This window comes from Actinia tenebrosa, unplaced genomic scaffold (genome assembly GCF_029948245.1).
Source record: "Actinia tenebrosa isolate PJP-AT-01 unplaced genomic scaffold, QUT_ActTen_1.0 PGA_scaffold0__85_contigs__length_37466705, whole genome shotgun sequence".
Classification (NCBI taxonomy): Eukaryota; Metazoa; Cnidaria; class Anthozoa; order Actiniaria; family Actiniidae; genus Actinia; species Actinia tenebrosa.
Genome location: NW_028292569.1, coordinates 2,655,507 through 2,674,245, shown reverse-complemented (window position 1 = coordinate 2,674,245; position 18,739 = coordinate 2,655,507). Strand labels below are relative to the sequence as shown.

General features: G+C 45.3%; 1 protein-coding gene across 1 annotated transcript in view; it reads right to left on the bottom strand.

Moving 5' to 3' along the window:
* Positions 1-283: 283 nt before the first annotated feature.
* LOC148913232 (uncharacterized) overlaps positions 284-18,739 on the bottom strand; it is a 131,615-nt gene continuing 113,159 nt past the window's right edge. The window contains exon 6 of the mRNA XM_089026011.1: positions 284-693. Coding sequence (XP_088882137.1) covers positions 622-693 — 72 coding nt within the window. The 3' untranslated portion in view covers positions 284-621. The remainder of the gene's footprint in view (positions 694-18,739) is intronic.

Sequence of the window (18,739 nt, the reverse complement as noted above, 5' to 3'; positions counted from 1 at the left end):
CCCAATATCTTGCCCTTGCCCGGTTTTCTCTGACAATCACTCCTAATGACTCGGGATGATAATCAATAATACCGCAGGCTCGGCATTTTCGGTGCTGCTGACCGTCGATCGCAGGCGTCAATATAATCGTATTTTTAGGACGAATTTGGACAAGTCACGCATATATTTCGACAACAAGTTATAGATTTCGACAAGAAATTTTATATTTTGACACGAGGTCTTATATTTTGACAAGAAGTCTTATATTTTGATAAGAAATTTTATATTTTGACAACAAGTTTTATATTTCAGCAACAAGTCGTGTATGAAATCTATTTGATACAAGTATTTTTGTCCGGTTTGGCGCGCCATAAAGAAACAGGTAAATATTTTTTCAGTTCTATACTTTTCTTCTATAAGCGCATTTCATGTGCTTCTATATATTTAAGCGTCAACCAGTGACTTGGTGAGCATGTCTTCGTGTACTTGTAAGCCATCATGAGAATAGTATATGGTACTGCACATAGCTATTTTAAAAAAGGTTGAAAGTGCTAACGGTGAAGGGTAATGGGGGATAGGCGATAATTTATAGGAGAAAGGTCATTCCAGGATCCAGTACTTATCTTTGAGTCTTGAGGTGCGTTAAATGTCGACTTTGTCTTTCATCAGCATTTTTTCGCTTGAATTTGTCCCTCTTCTTTTTTTCTTGTGGAACTAAAACCAATAGTTATTGAGGAGAGAATTAGAAAAAAAAGTCTAGGAATATGGAGATGCGAGCATGTGAGAAGGGGGCATAGTGGTGGCTTGTTTAAACATGATCAGTAAATTGCAATGTTTCATTCCTTAGCATAATTAGCATAATTTAAATATTTCAAGGATTTTAATAAGTATCACTGGTTTAACCTAATTTATATAAATTACATAATTAACAGTTTTAAGGAGTAATTTCGTATAATGTTGATATATATATATATATCAACATTATATATATAAACTCGATTGCAGAAACGTTGTAGTATACATTTATACATTTATACAAATATCTAATGAGATGCATGATGCAAAATAACCATTTTCAACGCTGAAAACCAACTGATTTATAATCTGTACGATCTAATAGACCAGAAAAATAATATTTTGAGAGTCATTGAATGAAACAAACAATAAATAAAGCGATTTTTCTGTTTTGCATATCATCAAATATACTGAATAAATTAGATATATGTATAAATGTATAATACACAAGAAAAAAATATATTTTGAGAGTCATCATTGAATTAAACAAATACTAAATAAAGCGATTTTTCTGTTTTGCATACCATTAAATATACTGAATAAACTAGATATATGTATAAGTGTATAATACAACGCTTCTGAAATCCAGTGTGTATATATATATATATATACTGCGAATCCCTAAAACTTTGACATTTTAACGATATATATACATATATATGCATCCCCTTTTTCCTATTGTCTTTCCGTGAAAATCCAGGTAAGACAATAGAAAATAGGGGGATACACATATATGTATATATGTTGTTAAAGTGTCAAAGTTTTAGCGATTCGGTGATATATATATACAACATACATATATATATATACAGCGATATGCAGAAATTCTGATCCAACCAAGTATATAGTATATAACTATATCGGGTGCATTATGGGTAATAGACCCGCGAAATTCAAAGCTAAGTACCAAAGCGTTGGCTGGCGTACCGAGTGTTGTTTATGAACAGCGCTAAAGTAAAGAGGTGGGAACTATGTGTTCACTTTTTAATACCTCTACACTACTAGAAAAGCTCTTCTTGGAAGTATCGGTTGAGCTGAGCTCAATTCTGAACTCGTTCTTCGCTTATTTATATGCGCTCTTCTAAGGCCCCGTTCACACGTATCCGGAAATTTTTGTATCCTCAAATGTTTTTTTGCAGACACGGGTTGCGTCCACACGTGTCCGGAAATTTTTGTATCCGTATCCGGAAATTTTCGAATACGCTCCGAGCAGCAGTAAGGGGGACTCGCGGTCAATGTCAAAGATTTACGGGTTTTACAGGCGGTTTAAGGAAGGCGCCGGCAGCGGGAATAAGCCGCGCGATAAGTCCTTACTGCTGCTAGTTGTCGAACCGCAAACGGAGGTTAAAATATCCTTTACATATAGATGGACACCATCACAAGCATTCGAAATAAAACTGTGCGCCGACTGCGAACTCAGGTGTTGGATCGCCTGGATGCTGACTTTGCCTTCACAACATTTATGGAGGGAGATACGGACGAGACGATGACAGAAGAAAGGGCTGAAAGAATAATTAACTTAATACCCGAAGGTAACTACCGGTTGGAGCTAAGGTTCATAAAGTATTTAGACGGCGAGTGGATGATAGAAAAGGGGCGCAATCCTATCAGGGCGTCTGGTAAGAAGGACCTGTTTGTCTTAAACGAAAACACACGCCCGGGAGCATTGGTAGGAATAGACATGCTGTTCTACGAGGTTGCTTACCCGGTTACCGTAGTCATTTACGGTGCGTACGAGATAAAGACGCCAGACGTTAAGAAGTTGAAACCGATGCGACATCCCGGTAACTGCGTAGGGAAGTTAGTAAGAGAGTTCTTTGAAGACTCCTCTCGGGGCGGTAAACTGACTTTAAAGAGAAGAGAAGCCATCAGGAAATGGGAAAAAGATACTAATAGGACCAGAGGGTCGATAGACAACATCAAGAAGTTAGAAACGGCGCTGGAGAGGCGAATCCATGTGAAAGATATTACCGACGGCTTCATTTACTCCGGGACGCATAAGTACGGCGGCCGTGGTGCGCCTATCGTAATTTACCAACACAACGGGCATGCGTGGCGAGAACTTAGATTCCCACGAAAAAAAGAAACCAAGGTCTACAAGGAGTCGCCACTTGCAGATTTAATCCACGAGAACTCCGTTTGGCTAATGGATTCAGAAGGAAGTCAGTTTATGACGCAAGACGGTACTCTTTACCGCCCCGAAGTTGAACACCAGCGCATCCAAAGCGCGTGCGAGACCTTAGGAGAAGACTTCTCAGACGAAGTGCTTAGCTCCCGTAGTTTGGACTTTCTGGCTGCCAAGAAAAGAAACGGTTGGAAACCCACGCCGGCAGAGTTCAAAGACGTAGCCAAAGCATGCGTAGAACACGGCCACGGAGGCCTATGGAACATGGAGTACGACGAAGACGAATACGTGTCGCTGGATATGAAACATTGCTATCCTGCCAGTTTCAAAGGCCTCGGCGATTGTAAGGAATATTACGACCGTTACGGACATCCGGACTCCCAGTTCTTCCGCGTGGCTTTAGATGGTAAGTACGATGCGCCAGCTACAGGATTCGTTAGATTGACCAGTTGGAAATTCGCAAAGAACTTGCATCCAATAATCTACGCGTGGTATGGAAAGCACTTGCAGGAGAAGGAATGGATACCCATACCGCTGTTAAAGTTCTTCGAAGAGCGTAAGCTGCTTACCTACGCGGCGCATGAAGCCATACTTTGTCATAGCGCCTTTACACAATGGCTCCCAGAGCACAACCCCACAGCGCGAATTGTTATAGGTAAATTCACACAGGGCGCTAAAGAAGGAGAAAAACATATGCAGCGACGCCTGATAACAGACGAAGGAGAGTTAAGCTTCCTTATTAAGCGCGCCCATGAACAAGGAACAATGGTGTCTGTGGAGAAATGGGACTACTTCATAGAAGGTCAGAAAGAACAGAAATGGAATGCATTGTGTTACTACCAAGACCATCGACCGCAATATTACCACCTGCGTGCGAGTATGTTAGCATATGCGCATATTAACCTTCTCGCGATGCTGCTGCGGTTCGACAAAGAGGACATCCCGCGCGTAGCCACGGATTCCCTATACGTGAAACCGCACGTCTTAGAAAAGATGCAAGAATTCTACACCGACGATGAATTAGCAGAAAGTGGCCAATGGCGCGTCAAAGACGAAGAAATAAAAGCCTGGAGAGAACGCGTAGAATATCACGGAGAAAATACTTGGGGCGTCGTAATCCCCACAATGAGGCCCATGCCAACCGTAAAGGACCCCATTTCCTACCAACGCTTCTCTTACCTTTACGGTACGGGAGGCAGCGGTAAGACTACGCGTGTGTTAGAACTCTTTCCGGCCTTAAAGGTGCTAACGCCAACGCATCGTTTGGAAAGAGAACTCTGCGAAATGGGCCACGACGCGCAGACCTACCACAGCTTCTTTCGTTGGAATGGCCAAAAGTGGGTACCAGAAGCCATCCACGACATACCTCCGGTGATACTTTGGGATGAGATTTGCACCGTACCTTTGGAAATCCTCAAAGAATTCGTAGAGTTCCTCCGTGGAAAGTGTCAAGTAATATTCGCCGGAGATCCCTGCCAGCCTCCTCCAATAGCCGGAGAGATGCCCCACGAATGGCTAAAGGGGTTCGTAGACCATGCGGAGGAAATTAACACCGACTACCGCAGCAAGGATCAAGTAAGAAACCTGAAAGCGGAATTAAGGGGCCTTAGTGACGCCGACCAATGCAAGACGCTGCGCAAACGCGTACGAGCGAAGAAATACGAAGACTTCCTTTACACGTGGCATCCAAAGGATCTGGTGCTGAGCAGCAAACGCGCAGCACAGTCTCGCATACAGAAAGACTTACTCAAAATACACCAAGAGCGCTTCCCTACGCATCCCGTACCTGTTTGTTATAAACCCCACGACACCCGCATGCAAAAAAGAGACGTCTGGGTACCTGGTACCGACATCCAACTGCAGAACGCAGTAACGCATGATAAAGCCTGGGTACCCATAGAAAAGGTGGAAAAAATAACCTCCCATCCAGACTGGCGCTTGGGTTATTGCATGACAGTCCACAGCGCGCAAGGGCTTACCATAAAAGAAACCTTATGGATCATAGACCAGCGGCTGTGTTGGAGCAACCTTATCTACACCGCCGTAAGTCGTGTGGAGTATGCCAAACAGTTGAAAAGAAGCTGGGGTCCGCAACTGCGCTACGACCGCACCCCAGAGGACGTAGCAAAGGAGAACATTGCTAAGAAACTCCTTCGCTACAAGCGGCACGACGAAGAAAAAAATATGACTTTCGACCTATGCGTGGACGACGTCTATAAGAAAGGGGCGCGGTGTGCAAAGTGTAACATACCTCTACTATGGAGGTTTGACCCAAATGACGATCAGCAGTTCTCCGTGGATCGTATCAACAACAAGCGCGGGCATTGCAGAGGCAACGTAAGGCTAACATGCCTAGAGTGTAATCGGGCGCGTGGAGCAGCACTACTCTGAGTCTTTGGGGACTATGAGCAGCTCTTCCATGACAAATCCACGACTTGGGCCATTTAGGTAATACAACACGGGTTGCCCTTCCTTGGTGACGGACTTTGAAATCTCATACGTTTCCAAAGACCAGTTAGGATCTGTGGCTCTCTTACTGCCACCTTCGAGTTCCCCCGGCTGATAGAGGTATCTGACCACTATGTCGCGGGGGAGCTTTTTTTCCTTTAGTCCGACCGCCCTCGAACTTCTGACGTAGGACTTGTGTTCCACGTGTTTCTTCTTCATAGCATCCTTGGGTTTCATTCCCGTAGCCCTGGCCGCCTCGTTGTTCAAAGCCGCGACGACCTGGGGGAGCCGCTGAGTCCATTCCCTGTTGCGTTTGGAGGGATCTTCCAGCTCTTTCCAATACTGGTACCCAAAGAGGCGCTCGGCCAGGGTCTTGTTGAATCTTTCGACGATGCTCTGACCCCTGTGGTACTCTGCTTCGGCTCTTCTAATCTTAGTGTCGTGGTCTTTCAGGGTCTTAGTAACGACGCCCATGAACTCCGTCCCCGCATCCACTTGCAGCAGCTTAGGCCATTTCAAGACGCGCTTATAAATCCTACCTAGGGCTTCTGCGACTTCCCCAGAATCCTTGCTGGTTATGGGTTCAGCGTCTTTGTATCTGCTTGCGATATCGACTACGGTCAAAGCGTATCTATAGGTCTTCTTTCTCACCTTGTCGTGCGGTAAGAAAAGCAAATCCGCCTGATGAACTTCATTGGGGGTATTTACGGTAAAACTGGGCCTGGGAATGTACTTGGGCACGGGAAGATAAACCTGCCAGAGGGTTTGTTTTCTTAGCCAGTTCTTAGCCGTTTCATCTGATACCCTGGCCGCGGTCGCGAGTTTCTTGATGGCCGACGCTCCTTTCCAATAGCCTTCAGGCCCATAGTAAATCCTTTTGAGTTTGTCCTCTACGCGGCCCATTATATGAATTCCAAAACAAGATTGATCTTTCGCCCGTTGAAATCCGCCGTCTTTCCGTCCACTTTAATGGTGATGTTTATGCTTTCTACCAAATTAGACAAATCATAGCTCAAAGAAATGGGAGTGTATTCTACTGGGTCAAATGGATTACCTTTGGGCAGAAACTTGGACATAAGAGAAGACTTTTCTCCATTGTTGTAACTATGGACCAAGTCGCAATAGACTTCGTAAGAGGATGCGACTTTCCATTTCACGGGTATGGCCGCGTCGGTAATTGTCTTGCCTGAGGCACATAATAATGACCCCAATGGGTCAGACTTTCCAAAAGTTACTGAATAGTTTGGCATATTATGTTTGAAGGTCATTTCGTGCGGCAATCCTGTGGTGAGCGTATAACCGTGTTTTGCTAATTCCTTAGCAAGGGTGATTGGTGTGTAATGTCCATCGGGCAGCAATACGCCTTGATAGTTGCCGCCGCCTTTATGCTCAGTGATCAAGGCATTGACTAAATTATACCAAGAATTGTACAAAGAACAACTAACCAACCGAACTTTATGGGCTTTAATGGGGGGATTCAGATAAGTGGTAAAGTTATTTTTATCGCTTTCCAAAAAGACGATCATATATTTCAGGAAACACAGTTTCCTTCGTTAGAGCAGATACGCCAAAGCTACGCCTCCGGCCAGCCCTGCGACTCCTACGAAGACCAACTCATTGTCTTTTTGTTTCTTAGAAGGCTGATAGTAATTCTTAAACTGAGGCTTTCTCAACCCCGTTAATGCCGCGGGGTGTGCTTGCGCATAAAGTTTAAAGGCGTAGTCTGTATTTTCGAAGTTCTTATCCGCCTGCATCTTGTCTTGGTAGTTCTTGTCCAACCAATCCCTGTAAGCTTGTCTTTTTTCATTCCAAGCCGCCACGTCCCGCTGATATTTCTCCAGCGCTAAATCATGCCTTTTCCTTTCGGCGGCTAAATCTCCGCTTTTGTCGCCTCTGACTAATCTATCCAAATACTGACCACCATAATTAGCTCCAGTGAATGCTAAAGCTGCAACAATTCCACCTACGACCGCGCTAGCCATTATATATTAGAAAATCACAGAGATTTTCACGAGTTATGTCGTTGGCAGGTACTTTTCCTTCCGTAGGTAATCCTTTACCATGATAGCCCCGCCTACGGCAGCGGTCATCTTAGCAAAATTAGCGAAGCTCTTGCTTGGGTCTTCAGTAAAGTCTTCTTTGAGCACTTTCTTACCTACCCAACCAATACCCGCAACGATGGAAGTAATGATAGCTGCTTCTTCAACAGTTTTCAATAACGCGGTTGACATTATATTACAAAGCGAGAAGGTTATTCCATTTCAGGGATTTTGTTTTTTCTAACCTCCGCAGGTGCGCGATACGTTGGCGGTTTTACCTTTTTCGTTGCCCGCCATTGTAAGTAGAGGCTGCCTGCTGCTATAGCAACTCCCAACGCGCCAATGACGTACCCAGGATTAATGAAGGATTCCTCTTCTCTTTCCTCCACCTTTTCTTCTTTTTTGGCTTTGTTCTTCTTATTCATCTCCGCGAGCTTCTTTCCCGCGGCAACTCTGCCTGGGGATTTAGCCTTGGTAATCTTTTGCTCCTCTTGGGGCTGCTCTACCTTCGACTCTGGTTCCATTTATATCTAAGGACTTGAAGGACTTGATAAGTAACTTAAGGTAACCTGAGTAAGTACTTGAGAAGGACTTGATAAGTACTTGAGAATGACTTGACTAAGTACTTAAGGACGACTTGACTAAGTACTTAAGGACGACTTGACTAAGTACTTGAGGCGACTTGATCAGGTACCTCAGCAAGTGCCGCCTGGAAGACCTTTTCGACTTCTCTGTCCTTCTTGAAGTCCTTCCAAGACACCAGTACCTCCTTCAAGTCGACATGCTGAGCTACGTGAAGTGCCGCAGAAGCGACTGCCATTAACTTACCGCACTTCAAAGACAACCACCCGCAGGTTATCTTAAGTTCTTGGGCGATGACATAGTCCTCGCTTATGTCCTTCCGCAGTTGCTCCACGTCGTCTATGGGCAGCGCAAGTCCGAGAAGCTTGGTGGCCAGCTTAATGGCTGAGTCTGCTACGGCGTCCGTGGTCTTACTTGCAAGGGCGGCCTCGTACCTCTTATGGAACTTCTTAACCTCCTCTTCTGACAACTTATTAACCTGCTCATGGGTAAGTTCCTTGCCTATCATTTCTTTGCACTTCCCAGATGACACAAGGATGTTAAGTTGTTCCTTGAGGTTGCTTTCATCTAGCTGCGTGGGGACTTCATCTAAGAGCTGCTCAATGTCCATATATATTAAAGATCGCAGATCTTTACCTCATACGGAAACCTCAAAGAGAAGATCATCTTGGAATGTTGGTGCGTTTTTAGGTGCCGCATGTATTCGTGTAACTGTTCCTTGGATATCTCGCCGCCGTAGTCGCTTAAGATGGTTTCCAGGTCAGACTTGCTCGGAGTATAAAATACGACAAGTGAACCTATGTTTTCCCTGAAGGGTTTAGATACACTGGTAAGCTGCTGGGAAAGCAACCAAACGCTGATATTGTCGTGTCTACCGCTGAAGGCGAGCTTCACTAATTCGGAGGTGCGCTTTTTTACGTCGTCCCCGCAGGCAATGTCATCCAGTATGAGTAAAGTCTGTGTATCTTTAGGGAATTGCTTGTGCCAGAACTTAAGATGGCTGGATAACTCGTTAGGATCTAAGATATCTACAAAGAAGTCGTCATCTTTCACTCCTATGCCCGTCCAGGTGCGGTTATTCACGTAGGTGGGGCAAAGCAGTACGATGTAGTCGAAGCGGTATCTAAAGGGTCCTAATAGCTGCTCTACCACGAACTGCGTTTTACCGCAGCCGGTGGGTCCTACGATCAGAGCGTTACAAGGAATATGGTTCGGATCCATTATATATACGATGGAGCCAGTGGACGCAGTAAGAAGGATTGCCGGCGACGCAAAGGATAAAAGAGACACCATAGAAATGCAAAGGGAGGAGATCGATCGGTTAAAAGAGCGCGTGCAGGAATTGTACGATGAAATGTGCGGCCTGAAGCGCGCGGAAAGGTTTGGTGCGCTTTTGACGATGGCCGGTTGGGCTAAGGAGTCCGTTAAGGACTTCATGCGATATCCCCCGTAGAATGTTAACAATAAGGTTAAATCTTTGTTAAGGATACCTGGAAACTATTTCAAAGAGTGTCTCAGAATGTTGACAATAAGGTTAAATCTTTGTTAAGGATGCCTGGAAACTATTCCAAAGAGTGTCTTAGCTTTACTATTTTGAATCCTGCAAGCGCCCTTTAAAGGGGGTCCTTATTTTTATTTATTATTATTAAATATCCTTAATTATTCTTAATAATAATAAATAAAAATAAGAATGGGATTTGAGACTCTTTGCGCAAACCCTACTTTACTATTTTAAGCCGCCTACTAACCATTACGGGCTTTCCAGGCATCCTTAACAAAGATTTAACCTTATTGTCAACATTCTGAGACACTTTTGAAATAGTTTCTTGCCGTTAAGGATTTCATGCGGTATCCCATATAAGGGTTATTAAATCCTTATTATATATGGAGTGCGTGCACTGCAACAAGGAGTTCAGCTCGAAGCAAATGTTAAAATACCACGTTGAAAAAAAGGTGTGCGCTAAGAAGGCACGCGAAAGGCGTTGTAAGGAGTGTAATCGACTCTTTAGCAGCGCGCAAATGTTGGATTACCACGTTGATAACCGTGTCTGTCTAAAGAACGTATGTGAGCGATGCGAGGAGGATAAAAATGATGAATGGCACCAACATCGTTGCCGCGGTAATTATAACCTACTGAGCGTAGCCTGTGAGGAACACGGCGACGTTGCTGCACGATGTTGCCCAAAGGAAACCCAAAGGAAGTTAACGCGCCAGAAGAAGGAAATTGACCAGCGCTTTGCGGAGTTTGACTGCGTCGAAGGCGTAAGGTGGGAAGATAGGGAATATTGGGAGGCAACCTGCGAGCGTTGCGGCTGTCAAAGAAGTGACCAGCATATTTGGCAGTGCCTCTACGACGGTCAAGGCGGCTTTAAGGAGTACTTAGATCGCTTTGAGGCCTGGCATGCCGGCAATGAGGCGGCAAGGAAAGCCCGTAGAAGTTAGAAAGGACCTAAGATAGTAAAGTAGGGTTTGTGCAAAGAGTCTCAAATCCCATTCTTATTTTTATTTATTATTATTAAGAATATTCGATAATAATGAATTAAGGATATTTAATAATAATAAATAAAAATAAAGACCCCTTTTAAGGGCGCTTGCATAATCTAATAATAATAAATAAAAATAAGGACCCCTTTTAAAGGTATATGCTAGCCTACGCAGCCGCCTTTCTGGGAGGCATTCTAATTACCCTTTCAATATATGGACTGTATTACTTGCGAACTACCTGCCGACTGCATTACCCCTCGTAAGCCGCGTAAAAAATACACCTGCCTTCATTGCGACAGGGTATTCTCCGAATGATCCTTTGTGGGGCATTGGTGCTCCGCGGATCCTAAAGCGCAGCGGACTTTAGCAGACGCGCTTAACTACAAAGAGGAGATGGAGTAACTCTTCTTTCAATGTCAAACTTCCATCGGCCATTTACCTTACCATAGCTGCGTAAGTGGGTGAATTCCTCGCCCTGAATTACGTACCGCACCCAATCCGGCGCCCAAAGGGAATATTCCTTACCTTCTAAGTCTTTGAGGACTAACCGTAAACGGTCGATGTCTTCGAAGACGACGTAATTTTTTATTTCGTATGCTTTACCGTGGACAAGATGACGCCAGTGAGTCAAGCTGAGCTTCATTATACCTATGGAATATCTTTAGGTGCGTTTTCAAAGTGGCGTAGGACTTAAACCGCTTTACACAGCCCCTACAGGGAATACGAATGCCATCCGCGTAATCCATCAAGGCACGGCAGATAATGTCGTAATCGTTGCTAACCATCGTTAGGTAACCATTTACGTCAAGCTGCGAGATTTTCTTAGATTGCTTGGCGGATAAGACGCCGTTTCCTTTTGGGGTTTTCAACTCAATACACAACCCGCGGTATTTCTTATGCGCATTTAGGATTAAAAGGTCGGGTTGACCGGCTTGGTAGCCTTTTCGCCAGCAGGTTATTCGCTTGCTGTCTGAATCTTGAAGTTCGCCAAGACCCGGCGCTATGATGAAATCGGGGTAAAACCTACGTGTGTAGTCGACGACCTTCGCGTGTAGGTCGGCTTCATTTTCGATCTTGAATACTAACTTGTTTGGGCCGCCAAACCGCCTTTCTATTGCATATTTACCCGTTTTCCTTAGCGCGGGTAGGACTTCCTCAAAGACCCAATCACGAAACTCCACAGCTTTGGGTAGTTCGGAGCTAAATATCAGTTCGTACAAACCAGGTTCGGATATAAACACGGCATTTGGTTGCGTAGTAAAGGAGCGGTGATTCGCAGCCCCTTGTAGATCAACCCATTTTTTCTGGTATTTCTCAGATACGTGTGCTCTAATTGCATCTCTAGGGCGCTCATAACCCAACGCCAAGGCCACCTCCTTTGCTTTGAAGTACAAAGTTTCGCCTTGCATTATGCATTGCAGTTTGGTGTCGTTGTTTTCAAATACGCGAAGCATCGTATATCTAAGAAATATTTTAACACTAATACGCAACACTTTTAAGTTGGTTCATTTCTACGCTCAGTTGCGCGTCAGACACGACGAAGACGTAGCAGTTTATTTTGTCGCCGTCACTCGCACCGGCGTTCTTGGTGCGCTTGATCTCCAATGTTATGCCGTCCTGCGTATTTACCAACCGCAAACCCTGGCCATGTAGGTCTTCGTCGTTAATGGTGCGCATATCGATCCACAGCGCATACTTATCATTAAAGAATTCTGCGGGGGATATCTGATCACCAAACTTGCGCTTTGCCTCCCTGTACACGTCTGCGGGCTTTATTCCCTGGGAGTAGACCTTGTTTGGAACGCCGTTGATATTCACGCCAACGTTGTTAATGTTGGGGTTGTGAAAGGCTTCGGAGTCGCGCTTACCAGCCTCGTAGGGTTTGGCAAACACCAGCATTAGCCCCGTGAGACTTCTTCGGGGGAGGTTAATGCTTTGGTTGATAACCTCATCCGTCTTATCCAAGAAGCTAAACGTCTTATACATTACTACGTGGTCGTATAAGAATGCCTTCCCGGAGCTGTATTCCATGCCAGCGCTACGGGCCAGCTCTTCGCTGTACACCGTTTCGTACTGTAGCTCTAAGTTGGTAATAGAGTATGGGGTTGTTGTGGTAAGTGCAGTGCTTAGCCCACCAATGATGTTATTAGCATCTGCTAAAGTTACTTCAAACTGTAGCTCGGATAACTGTCTTGGGTAATACACACCGTGATTCGTAATCACTTCAAAGTCCAGTGGTATGACATACTTGCTACCATAGGCGGTCTTTATTCGCTTTGCGTCTGCCACTGCGGTTTCTCCGCTGCCGTCAGTAGGTTGCGTTTTCGTAGGTGTGCGGACCTTACGTAGAATGACACTACCAATTCCTTGTTCTATCCTTTGCGCGCGGTCAAATGCCGTTAACCATAGATCCTTATAGGTGGTATACAGATCGTACCTATTTAAGTCCAGCAAGGATTCCCCAGCAAACTTGATTCTCATCTTAGAAACGATGTTGCGACCCACGTTGTTAACGATAATCCTTTCATCTGTGGGGCTTGACTGCACCGCTAGGTCAAACCTCAAAGCCAAGGTGCCAGGAACTAAGACTAGGTTATCCGTTAGGCGGGGCACGCCTACGTACAGGGTTTCCCCTGGCTTAGCGCTGCTGGGGGTAAAGGTGACCCGGTGAAAGGTGCGTTCTGCTTTCAGTCCGCCAACCTGCTTAGGTAATACGTTGGGATTTAACTTTGAGCTTATCATATATAATGGAAGTAGAAGGAACAGACCCCGACTTCGATCCCACCACTGAGGAAGGTCAGGCTGACATTAACGACGGTGATGAAGAACCACTGCTTCCCACCCAACAAGTCGACGATTCCCTAAGGGATAGGATTGCAAAGGCCCTAAGACATCCCAAAGCACGCGAGTACACGTTTCCGCGTGAGCACATAGAGCTTCAAAACATGGGCGAGCCGGAAGCAGCCGCACGGGAAACCATAGAGTGGGCGACGCAAGAGCTAGAGCTGCGCTACGACAACTTTGATGCTGACGACGTAAAGCTCACGGAAAAGGGAAACAAAGTCCTCATAAGCGTCCAAGACTTAAGATTTCCCGACAAAGACCGCTGGACAAAACCGCAAAACCTCTTTGATGAGGAGGGCAACGTTAGGGGTGACGTCTTGAGATTAAGAGGCTTTCAGCGTGCTACTAGAAGCCTGTTAGAAAGGCTGCACAACTTAACCGAAAGGACCAACGCGGAAAAACGTGCCGCGGATCTGCAAAGGGAGTTAAGAGAAAAAGATGTAGAATATGCAAAGCAAGGTCAGCTACTTGCCGATGCTGAAAAGAAGTCCGCCCATCAAGATGAAAGAATAAAAGAAATAGGAAATCAGGTGGATCAGGCCCTGCGCGAATTAGACAAAGCACGGGAGGACTTAGGAGAAGCCCAAAGCTCTGGCACCTCAGTGGAAGCACTGCGGGAAACGTTGGAAGAAAGGGAGGAAGAATACATGAAGCAAAACCAACGGCTTGTCGACGCACATAGGAGGGAAGTCGAATTTAAAAATCAAGAAATAAGGGAGCTGGTAGACCAAAGAACCCAAATTCGACGCGAAAGAAATCAAACTCAAAGGGCTCTTAACCTCGCCCTGCAGGAGTTAGACTTAATTAAAGACGATACCGATAACCTGCAAACCACCATAGCCGGCTCTTTAGTGGAACGGCGACGGTTAATGGCTGAAATTAACACCAAGGAGGAACAAATCCGGCAAAGAGATCAGGCCATTGAGGACCTGGAGGGGCAAATAGAGCGGCAGCAAGAAGTAATCGAGGACCAAACTCGTACCGAGGAAGAAAGGGAGGCAGCCCAAAAGGAAGTAGAAACACTTGAAATACGCCTTGCGGAATTACGAGCTCAAAAGGAAAAGCTGGAAAAGGAGCTGGGGCTTACCACCAAGGAAAAGGTAAAAAGAGCTCTGGTGAAGTATGGTATTCCGCTGGCATTTGCGGTTGCTATTAGCACCGTAGTAGGAGTTATCCTATCCGCGCTTAAGGCTACGGGCGCGGGCGTAAGCAAGTTAGGTAAGGGACTAACGGACTTGGGAAAAAAGATGGCAGCCGGTCTTCCTGGGCTGCTGGGTTCGGTTGTTTCCTTGGCACTTAGGGCCGGCGGAGAACTGCTAAAGTTTGTGGGGAATAACATTTGGATCTTGGTCGTCGCTATTGGAGTGGTACTCCTGAAGAAGATGAAGGCTTAATCTTGTCTTTATATATTACTGGGGGCTTATCGTCGTCGGGCATCCGAGGCATCCTCGACTGGGGATAAGTAAAGATAGTATTCGCGCCGCCTTGATAATGCGGAACTAGCGGCAGCACGCTCATGGTGCTAATGGGCTTATGATTCCAAGTGGCATCCGTCGGGGAATCTCTTGACGGGGCGGCATTTATCCGAAGGTAGGCAACGTCGTTGGGAAGAACTTGTAACTTCGCATATTGGCAATTGGCTATCATGTGAAAAGTTACCGGCGTTAAGTCTTCTCCGCTTCTTGGAGGGGGTTCCGACGAGAAATGGGCTGGGTTCCTGTCGTTATCTTTTTTTCTGTAGGGTAGTAATGGATGGTTATTCTCATCAACGATCCTAAACCCGACATTACACGAATACCCCGTCGAAATGCTAATGGTACACATGACCAATCCCAGGCCCCCAACCTTTACCCACAGCCCGGTGTCAAGCCAATGCTGTTCTAAGTAGTCCTTCTCCTCCAAAAAATGTAGAAACCAATCTTCCTTCGCGTGTGGGTTCATATATTTCAGGGAATAAATTCCCTTCTATAGACTCATTACCGTAAGAGTGCTAATGGTCTTGTGATTGTAGATAGTATCCCTTCGATTTTCTATGCTGTTTATGCAAACACTCCCGGTGTCATCTACTCTTATCTGCAGCTTTACCTTCCCGTGGCAATCGGCAACCATGTGGAAAGTCCAAGCTGATAAATTTTCGGCGCTGGCTGGGTTGGGCTCTACGGAGAAATGCGTAGGCTCCCTGTTGTTTGTCTCATTTCTCATAGGCTGCAGTACGCCATTCTCATCCAGGAACCTAAAGCCCACGTTGGCGTGACTACTCGTGCCAATGCAAATAGTACAAAGGATTAACTTCTTTCCTGAGTAGTTCAAATTCACGGACATGCCCGTGACATCAACCCAAGATGCCTGGGTGTATTTTTTCTCGCCTGTGTAAGTCGTATAGACACAATCTACTCCAGCTACGTAGGGGTTGTTCATCGCCATATATAATAGCTCAGACCAATGCTTGCAGCTGCTAAGCCGGCCTTTAGTAAATTATGGTCATATTCCTCAGGTATCGCAGGCAGGACCTTCTTTGATGGTTTCTTAACTACGGGTAGCTTCGTTTCGTGTGACTTTTTTGGCTTCTCTACGAAGTGAGGAATGTTCCTAAGAGTGTCAGAGTTCACGTCATTCACCCCAAACTTCATATCCTTAGTAGCTCGCTGCAGCTTATTGTTGTAACCCACGACGGAATTGGCGTTGATAACCAAATTACTTGGCATCAACCAACAACCAGGCGACAAAGCGTAATCCAGTCGCACTTTAGACTGCTGCACTGCAAGTTGATATCTCTGCACCGACTTAGAGATCTCATTCTCGATAACAGCGCTTTCGAAGAGGACAAGGAATACTTGTTGCGTTTCCTGTGACGCACCGGAGGCATCTACGATGGGGCTGCGAGTGCTAACCTGGGCCCCTAGAATGCAGTAAACAAAGGCTTCGATGCTTCGATTAATCCTTGCTAGGTTTTTCAGTCCAATGCCCTTTGCGGCAAAGAAAGGCGCCCAAGGATACTTTTCTTTGCTTTCTATGTAGTAAATTAAATTACCCTTCGTTCCGCTGCCTCCTAAGTCCGAGAATTCGTAAGAGCTAGGATACCCCATGCCCGGCGTTTCTATGCTGGCACCAACATACGAAGCATAGGTGTAAGTCTCTCCTAAACCATGGGCGGTACCCTCTTTGTTACGAAAATCGGGGTTGGTAAGCTTAAACTCATTCCTTAATCGCTCCCATGCGACTTTGTCATATTTGTTATCCTTCGGGTTAAAGATAGTGTCACTAGGAAGCGGCGCTCCTAACTCAAACAATATCCTACGAATAGTAAAAGCAACATGAAATCGCAGGAAAGGAATATGGAACATATCCGAGGCTATACCACATCCTTTAGTAGCAGCCCAGACAGCAAAGTTTAACTGCTGCGGCCAATACCGCATGTTGGGACCTGATAACCATTCTCTGGATTCTTTCCCTGAGTTATGTTTCATGGCAGTTTCTCTAAAGATGTCTCTGACTTTTGTCTTAAACCTCGTAGGACCCACGGGAATCTCCAAAGAGGTAACCATCTTAGCAAAGTCATCGGCTCCACCTTTGTTGTCGTAAAATGGGTAATCCTCTGTTGCCGGTAATAAATTCTCCGGGAAATTAGGCTGCCTTTCTTTATGCTTAACGGTCGCCTTTGGCTCCAAGTCCGCATTGCTGTACATTCTTTCGCCGTTGAAGTAAATCCCATCAGGTCTGCGCTCAAACTTACTGGGGTCTGCATGCGGAAACATTTTCCTAAATGCTCTCCAGTTGGCATAATCCCTGTTGTCGTGATGTGGCTGCTCCTCAATATCATTCCCAAAAGCGTCGTACATTAGTATATATAATGGATGTTATACCATCAGCACCTCCACTTTATCCTGATTTACCTAAGGAGGGACCTAACGAATTAAACGCTGAAAACTTTAGGCTCAACAAAGCAAACTTAATCCTGGCTTACTTGGAAGGACAAGCAAAACACTACGAAAAAGTTAGGAAGAAATACGTCAGAGCCCGGAGTACGCTACATAAGATTGCGATAACTTCAGGATCCATTTCTGTTGTGTTAACGGGCTCCGGCGTTGCTACTTCGCTTACTGGGCCGGGAATAATCGTTGGAGTTCCTTTGGCCGGCGTTGGGGCAACCTGTGGTATTATTTCTGCTGTTGCTACGGGTATTATGAAAAAGCTATCCACGAAAATATCCAAGCATGACACGACAATAGCTCTATCTAGGGCTAAAGTAAATACTATTACCGATCTTGTCTCAAAGGCTTTGCGTGACAGAAAGATAGACGACGTAGAATTCTCGCTTATTCTGGCCGAAGAAGACAAATACGAGAAATTAAAGACGGACATAAGGAATAAAAAAACAATCGTAAAAGATCTTTCCGAGGAATCTCGCAAAAAGATCTACCAGGAGGCAAAAGAAGAGCTTCAAAGAAAGCTTGCTCAGTAAACATCTGCTTCGAAAAGAGCGTGACGGGATTCTATTTACATATCGAACGTCAGTCTAGAAAATATGCAGATTAAATATAATAATTTTCACATACATAAGCGTCCAGATGTGTCTGGCGTTCGCTTGTGATCGTGGACTTTGGGGCTGGGGAGGCCTAAAGTCCCGAGTTCGAGCCTCGCTGTAGATGCATTTGGACCGGTTGCTGTGAGTGAAAAAAAAGCCTCCCCCACTCACAGCAACCGTGGGGGGAGGGGTAGAAAGTGCGATTCAACCCCGCGATGGGGGGTTTCGCGAGGAAAAGTTGGAAAAGTCAGGGGGTGTCTCGGGATGCTGTCCGGAGTTCACCCTCTGGTGGGTCGTAAGAAAGATATATGTGTATGTACTAGAGGGCCTCTGGCGCGGGATGAAATAAGCCCCGTAAGCCCAAAATGCAAAAAACCCCACTGGGGATAGCTTGGTGTTCTGCGCGATGCATTCCCCAGTGGGGTTTCTGGCAAAATAAACGCCAGTTTTGCATTTTTATTTTCTCGGAATCCATCCTAACAGGGGGTGGTTGGGGTCTATTTTGTAAAATATTTCGTAAATTACGTCAGGATAATAAGGAATATCCTTATTCAGCCGACAAAACATCCACTCGGCTTTTGTCATATCAGAAACCTCAGGAATAGACTTACCGGTAATTTCAGACAAAAGATAGGGAATAGCTTTGTAATATTTCCCTAGCTTTAATTTTTTCAACGTTTTTCGTAGACTTTGTGGGGTTGGCTCTTCTAAATGGTCTATGATTTTCTTCTTTACTTCGTCGCTTAAATATACCGGATGTAAACCTTGGATATGACTCATCCAGTCCCTGAAGTATTTTATTCTCTTATATGGCGTTTTCTTACGACCTCCATTGGCGTAATACTGCTCTCTGGTAGCATTTGGTACGGCATTACGAATATTCTTACCACATTCGTAACACTGTGCTGACGTGTCGTC